At 43.6% G+C, this 7,921-nt stretch overlaps 1 protein-coding gene across 1 annotated transcript; it reads left to right on the plus strand.

Moving 5' to 3' along the window:
* The first annotated feature begins 1,385 nt into the window (after positions 1 to 1,385).
* Positions 1,386 to 6,928, plus strand: LOC137223232 (neuropeptide Y receptor type 2-like). Its single transcript, XM_067734735.1, is given in 3 exon segments — positions 1,386 to 1,453; positions 5,762 to 6,102; positions 6,105 to 6,928. Coding segments are annotated over 2 exon segments (1,149 nt in total). The 5' UTR covers positions 1,386 to 1,453; positions 5,762 to 5,777.
* The last annotated feature ends 993 nt before the right edge of the window (positions 6,929 to 7,921 follow it).

Raw genomic sequence — 7,921 nt, forward strand, 5'->3', positions numbered from 1 at the left:
CGCAGCTTTGTTGACTGACTCCGCAATCCTGTTTTGCTCTGATGCTTTAACTCAGCCTGGCGGGCTCCAGCCATTAGCAGAGGGCATCGCCAGGAGGAGACTGGTGAGAGCATTTCGGAGGCACGCGCGCATCGTGGCACGAGTAGCTTGGGTCATGACCAAAGAGCGAAGGATCCAAAAGTCAGCTAACTGGACAGATCAAGATTTAGATTTGTCTTGTTTTGTTTTGTTTTTGTGACCCTTTGTTTTCCCTTTCTTATTCTAGCTTTTACCCGAGTAGCAGCGTACACCACCCGGGCTGCCGGCTTTTGAATCTGAATGCGCACTACCCAACTTGTAAACTGTCAACAGACACCAGTTCAGGAAATTGCAACCAATTGATCGTGGGCAAACAGGATCTGAACTCGCTTCTGTTTCCCGTTGGAGCGCAGCGACCGCCCAGTTAGAGTTGCACTGGCGCCCTGCGCTCCAGCCCTGGCGGAGGGTTGGTCTTCCGCGCGCAGTCGTGCGGCGCTTTTCCGTGGTTCTGCGCGGGGTCCAGCCCCCCACCTCTGCTCCTATAAGAAAAAAGGAGAGCGACTCCTTGTTGCAGTTGTGGGATTTTACCATCTCCGCCAAGTCGCTGGGCTTCTGCCTCCCAGAGCTGCCTCGAGCCAGCTCGAGATCTCCTCTCACCCTCAGCGCCCGCAGCTGGGACTGTCCGCCCCGCCTTCGCCGTAGCCCTCGCCCTGGCCTTGGCCCTGGCCTCTTCTCGGAGGATGTGGTGAGTCCGGCCCTAGTCCGGGGTCTGTCCTCGCCGGGCCGTCTCTCATAGAACTGAGGAGCGGGAGAATAAGGGAGGGGGTGGTGGAAGGTAGGAGTGGTGCGAACACCCAGAGTATCAAACTTGGGGGTGGCCAGTGGGGGTCAGGGGAGAAGAGAAGCCGTTGCAGGCGGCTGTGGGGTCCCGGGAGGGGGCTCTGGGCAGGGTCCCGCTGCGCGCGTTCCAAGCCCTCCAGGGGGAGAGACCTGGACTCTGTTTCCAGCTCCATCGCACGGAGAATTTCCGTCCAGCCTTCTCCATTGAGGGACCCTTGTCCCCCACCCTCCGCCCCTGTTTCTTTTTCCTCGAGGGAGGGATGCGCCTCCCGCCTCCGGAGCCTCGAATCCCCACACGCTCCTCTGGCCGCGCAGTGCGGGGCGGGACGGTGCCTTGAGCTCTGCTGCGGAGGTGGGCTGCGGACCCCAGAGGCGCAAACCTCCTAGCGGCTCCGACTGTCAGGAGGACGCTGCGCTCTCCTGCTCTCCCGCGCGCGCGGCTGCCCAGCACCGTCGGATCGGATGGACTGGGCCTGCCTTTGGGAACCGCCTAGTGCCCTCTCCGGGTCGGCGAGCTAGATAATCATCAAACTGACAGGCGGCACACGTCTGGCTTCCACGTCTCAGCAGAAGCACGAGGGCCGGGTCAGTAAGTGTAAGTCCTAACTGATTCACCTTCTGGTAATGAGAACACCCCAAAAGAAGCTTTCGGGTCCTTTGAAGAGGGATGGGGGAGGTCCTCATGAGTGTAGGGGCTTTTGTTCCACATTTAGGCCAAAGATGGGCATTGTGGGTGAGACCATCCCAGTTTTCTACACTCACTGGAATACTCCTCACCCATTGAAGAGTCTTGACTATTTCCCTGACTCTTCTTACAGAGAGGTAATTATCTTTCCAGAACAGCAGGTTGTTACTGTTCCTGCCTCTTTAAAAATCAAACACCTGTTTAGCGGGGAAGGTCATACTGCATTCTCCAAAGCTGTTCAAGAATGGACACATTCATGTAAGCGTTCGCTGGTTCTGCACCAGAAGGTCTCACTCCCTGGTAGGAGCATACGATGGACAAAAAGGAGGCAAAAGGAAAAACTTTAAGGCTTTTGGAAATAGGGACACATCGTGTAAACTCAGTGACACGAAATACACAGTGCTGTTTTCAAAGGTCAGAGGCTCAAATAGACAGAAGAGGTACATTCCCAATCGCCTTGGTGAATATTTTCAACTTTCTGCTTATCAGGCAAATGGTCATGTCTTAATGCAACATTCTTGGATGTCCACACCCCTTCTCTCCAGGACTAATACATATAGGGCATATGGCATATTTTCTGGGATTCTTCCCTGAGAAAAATTCCTGGAAAGTTTTGTGATTGTAAAGGTATTAAGTTTTTACTAAGGCCAACCTGTGACAGTAAGAATACTGTTGCAAAAAAAACCCCACAAATTTAAATATGGAGTCAAAGCATAAACTTGTTTCCCACTTAGATAATTTGAAGTTCTTTGACTTTCTGGGGGAGAAAAGTCCTGAAGCCATTTTCCTATCTACGAAGAAATAGTTCTATAACTGAATAATGATTCACTCGTTCAAGAAAACTACCACTCACAGTTCTCCTTGAATGTCTTGAACAGTGTGATGCCTCATTTTTACCTTATTTCATGGAAACATTTTTCCCCTTTTCTATTCATCTTTGAATTATGCTTTTGAGTTTTGACTCTGGCGACTCCCTCTGTGTACTTTCTTATCCTCTTCCACTTTTCCAGAAGTGCAGTCATAAAATTATACATTCTCTGGGTAACACTCTGACCTGGTTGAAGAACAGTCGTGTGCTTGAGAACAGCTATTAGAATCCACATGCTAATACCCTGTAGATCAATAATCATTCCTGTAGAGAAGCTTTAAAGAAGGGAATAAAGAAAATGAGACTGAAAAGAAAAAGCAAAATAAGTTAATAAATCAAATATGCTCCTAATAACCTTCAATCTTGGGCTTGCTCCCAATTTAGTTTGCTGCAAACCTCAAACTCAGACCTTCTGGAGTCTCATTAGTTCTGTTAAAGACTTGTCAGGATTGACTGTGCTCTGTAGAGTCTCATTCTTAGTCTAAGGGAAATGAAAGGGCCCATCAAATAAAACACTCCAAGATTTGAATGGTTAGTTTCCACTTTCTCTAATCACTAAAGAAAGGAGGCAAGTGCAAAAGGCGGCCTGGACTCTAGAACATTCTATTTGAAAAGTATGCAGAGAGAATGAGAATATATCAGTAAAGAAAATGCATGAGTATGTGAAAATCTCTATCATCTTTGTGATAAGCAACTATTAGTGTATGTGTGTGTGTGTGTGTGTGTGTGTGTGTGTGTGTGTGTGTGTGTGTGTGTGTTAAGCCCTTGGAGAGAGAGTTTCCTTGTGGTATGTACTGACTAACAATTTTTAATGTTCTAATCAGAGATTATATCTTGGAACAACTTTCTTGTAGAGGTGGTTACCTGATTAAGAACAAGAAAATAAGCACAGAGATGTCATATCAGAGCAAGAATCCTATACAAGCAATTATCTTCAGTAAAGGAAAGGGTCAAAATTGTTACTTTGTACTTTGCTGACCTCAATTATTCAGTAAAATTGTGCTTTCCTTATTTGCTAAGATTTAAACAATGGATGGAAACAGTCCAGACTGTGTCCTAAAAGACACAGCTGTGGTGAGGAGGCTGAAGGAAAACAACTGTGATGTGTCATGTGCTCCTTGCAGGATTAGAAGTGAGCACAGGTTGTCAAGATAAGTGAATAGGGAGGGCAGTGAGGCATGAGAAAGGCTGATGTGTTGCTGGAATTGGAAGTAGTTTGGTATGACAGAAGCATCAGGTATATCCTAAGATGTAAGGAGAGATGAAGGTAGGGTTGAGTTCAAGGAAAGCTTTGAATGTCATACTGTGGAGTTGGGGTTTTCTTGTGTATGTCAGTGTTATCAGCCTGTACATGCAGCAACTGTAGTGGGAGAGCAAATTAATGAAATATATATGCAGGGGAAGCTCAGCAGATCATGCAAAACAGAACCTATTCAAGAATGCAAACGAGAAGGAATTTAATGCAGAAAATTGGTTACACAAGTGATGGAAGCCAAGCAGAGGATGTTGAGGCCACACAGGGATTAGCAAGAACAAAGAATCATTACTACCTCCAGATAGAGGGACACAGGGAAAAAGCAGTATGACTGAATCCAGGGACCTTGTGCCTCCACTGGAAACAAAATCACTGCAGACCATTCCCATGGGAGCCAGCCATAGAGGGATGGCTAAGGCACTGGTAAGAGGAGAGAGGGAGGGAGAAGAGTACAGTGGCTTCTGGATTCTCCCTTCCTCCTGCCTCCTAGTTACCTGCCAGTGCCTCCTGTTGGCCAAGCGCAGCCAGCATCCCAATGTCCTGGGTGCCTGGAAATATGGTCTGCAAGAATCAGCCCTCCAGCATCAGGGGAAGAATGGAGCTGAGCAAACAGGCTCAGCCAGACATTGTCTGTGGCATGAATAAATATGACTCAGCTACCAATGTAGGTAGATGTGATTATGATTAATAAAAAACAACTTCATTTCAAAGAGGTTCTGAATTAATGGTGGCAGCCTTTTTTCATTATGAGCATATTCAAATAGTACTACCATTATGATGTTGGGCTCCAGATGTTTTTATAGACTTGAGAAGGTAACTTTATATTAGAAACTGATTAGTATTATTTGGAGATGTTGGGGAAATGAAATGATCACATCTGAATTTCAGAAAAAAACACTTTAATGTCAGAGTATGCTCTATTCAGTAAATGTAAGAGCTTTAGAGTAGGGGCACTATCCTGTTGTTTTTTTCCCCCGGCACAAATCCTAATTCCTGACAGTGGGTTTTAAATACTTGCTGAATGCACATTTGAATAAGTATAAGCATCATGAGAGTGGAGCCATGTATGGCATTTAGTAGATGCTTAATTATATTAGTTAAGTGAATGAATGAGGAAAGAAATGAAGGAAGGAAGGATAGGGAAATGGGAGATAAGTTAGACAACTATTAGAGTTATTACAGTAAGAAATCAAGAAGTACAAAATTAATGTGGTAGAAATAAGAGGACCATTGGGAGAGATATTTAAGAGTAGTCTGAGGGGTCTCTTAAACATGTGGGCTAAAGGAGATGAAAAAGCCTGTGTAGTTACCTGCTTCTTAACTTTACGTGGCTTAATTAATGAGGATAGTATTGACCTAAGTAGGACACACAGAAGGATTCTGAGGTTGAGGTGGGTCACTAGAGAAGAAAGGTGTTAAAACTTTTGTATTCAGGGATTAAAGAGAGATGAAATTCAGATTGGACATATTTTCATTACAGTTTCTATGTAGGATTCTGCTGTATGTCAGGTAGGAAATTTATTTCAGATCATAAAAAAAGCTGCTATTTTTAACACTAATCCCTACATTAGAAAAATTGGCTACGAAACAATCTGCTCAGTTTATCTTAACTATTTTATACTCCTAAAGTCCAAGCACCAGGCAAAGGATTTTAATATTTGTCTCTTTTCTTGAAATTAGTTGCTATATTTATAAATTGAAAACAGTCAGGATATTGAAGCAAACTTTATCTACCTTAAAATTAATTCGATGAATTTATAGCAGTTATAAAATTAATTGATAATGTTTGTAATATCCATCTCACTTAAAATGGATTGAATCAATTTGGTCACATTCACAAAGGAATTGTGTCTATACTATAGACATTACATTTTGCCTTCATAATATACATTTCAGGGATCTGATTTAATTCATCCATATTTGTGAATAGACTTATTAAAGGGTCCACTTTATTGAAATATTGTACTATGTGCAAATTTAGGGATCAGAGGACAGGTACTTTGAGCCCCAAGCAAAATGAAACCAATCCATTTGTGATATACCTTGCACCCTTGAGTTTTCCTCGTTCCATATTTGTTCATTTTTTAAATTGTAGATTCTTGTGCTAGTTGATGAAAATGGGCCCATTAGGTGCAGAGGCTGATGAGAACCAGACAGTGGAAGAAATGAAAGTGGAGCAGTTCGGTCCAGGGCACACCACTCCTAGAGGGGAGCTGGCCCCTAACTCTGAGCCGGAGCTTATAGACAGCACGAAGCTGATTGAGGTACAGATCGTCCTTATATTGGCCTATTGCACCATCATCTTGCTTGGAGTGATTGGCAATTCCTTGGTGATCCATGTGGTGATCAAATTCAAGAGCATGCATACAATAACCAACTTTTTTATTGCTAATCTGGCTGTGGCGGATCTTCTGGTGAACACCCTGTGCTTGCCATTTACACTTACACCTTAATGGGGGAATGGAAAATGGGTCCTGTCCTATGCCACTTGGTGCCTTATGCCCAGGGCCTGGTGGTACAAGTGTCCACCATCACCTTGACAGTAATTGCCCTAGACCGGCATCATTGCATTGTCTACCACCTGGAGAGCAAGATTTCCAAGCGAATCAGCTTCTTGATTATTGGTTTGGCTTGGGGCATCAGTGCCCTGCTAGCAAGCCCCCTGGCCATCTTCCGGGAGTATTCACTGATTGAGATTATTCCTGACTTTGAGATTGTGGCCTGTACTGAGAAGTGGCCTGGTGAGGAGAAGAGCATCTATGGCACTGTCTACAGTCTTTCTTCCTTATTAATCCTGTATGTTTTGCCTCTGGACATTATCTCTGTTTCCTATACTCGTATCTGGAGTAAACTTAAGAACCATGTCACCCCTGGAGCTGCTAATGACCACTACCATCAGCGGAGGCAAAAAACCACCAAAATGCTGGTGTGTGTGGTGGTGGTATTTGCAGTCAGCTGGTTGCCGCTCCATGCCTTCCAACTTGCTGTCGACATTGACAACCAAGTCTTGGACCTGAAGGAGTACAAACTTATCTTCACTGTGTTCCACATCATTGCTATGTGCTCCACCGTTGCCAACCCCCTTCTCTATGGCTGGATGAACAGCAACTACAGAAAGGCTTTCCTCTCAGCCTTCTTCTGTGAGCAGAGGTTAGACGCCATTCACTCTGAGGTATCTGTGACATTCAAGGCTAAAAAGAACCTAGAAGCCACAGAGAACAATGGTCCCAATGATTCTTTCACAGAGGCTACCAATGTCTAAGGCAACTGCCATGTGAAAATATATGGATGAATCTGACCAGAGCTGTAAACCTGGTTGAGTGGGGTGTGCAGGTGCATCCTCATTTCCCATTTTAAGGAAGCATCTGAATGGATGCATCTGCAGTGTAATTCATGGAAAACTGGTTGTCAGAGTCTAGTAAACACACTCAAATTCAAAGACAAGGCAACAAAAGTTTGCTTACAGTTGCTTAGATTGTAGGTTGAATTATGAATAAAAGCAGAGAGAAATGGTTTTGACTGTTTCCCAGAGTGAAGGAAACGTGAACAAGTAGTTGGTGTTATCAGCATTGCTAAGAGGTGGTGGGTAAAAAAGTTGACTTTAATATCACATTAGGGCATAGAATGGGGATGACGTATAATTCACTGCTCCCCCCTCATCTGATGAAAAGGCTGTCAACACCAATTTCCCTAGAAAGCCACAGACTCTTCTTTATTGTATTTTGCCTTTTTGTTATTCTTCCTATGGACTAAAACCATCAGAGAACACTGCAGGTAAATGTTACCAACTATTTGAATGACTTCAAGGAAATAATAGACCAAAATTTTCTATGTAATTAGTGTTTTGGCAAATGATAGGGGGAATCTTTACCACCCAGTTAGCCAATTGTTTTTTAAAACCAAATGCACATTTAATGAAAAGTTTCTTCAACTTAGAATCAAAGGCTGAAATTCTCAGAGAAATGTAAACCATCATTTAACTTCTCATTTCAACTTGTCCCTGCTTCGTATAGTTACTATTTGAATAACAAGTAAGCATGCCACACAATACTTTTAATCATTGCTAATTGTTGCAACTTTTTGAACACATATTATTCCTATGTTGGAGCTGGGTTTGTCTTCACTATAAATTAAATCAGATTAGGAAATAGTTTTGTGGCATTTTGTAACATTTTGCGGTTATTTGTAAGCCGTTTTTGCACAGGTACATACTCTAATGTGTTTACTGCAGTGTTATTATTATTTACTTTTGAAA

Source organism: Pseudorca crassidens, chromosome 4 (genome assembly GCF_039906515.1).
Source record: "Pseudorca crassidens isolate mPseCra1 chromosome 4, mPseCra1.hap1, whole genome shotgun sequence".
Classification (NCBI taxonomy): domain Eukaryota; kingdom Metazoa; phylum Chordata; class Mammalia; order Artiodactyla; family Delphinidae; genus Pseudorca; species Pseudorca crassidens.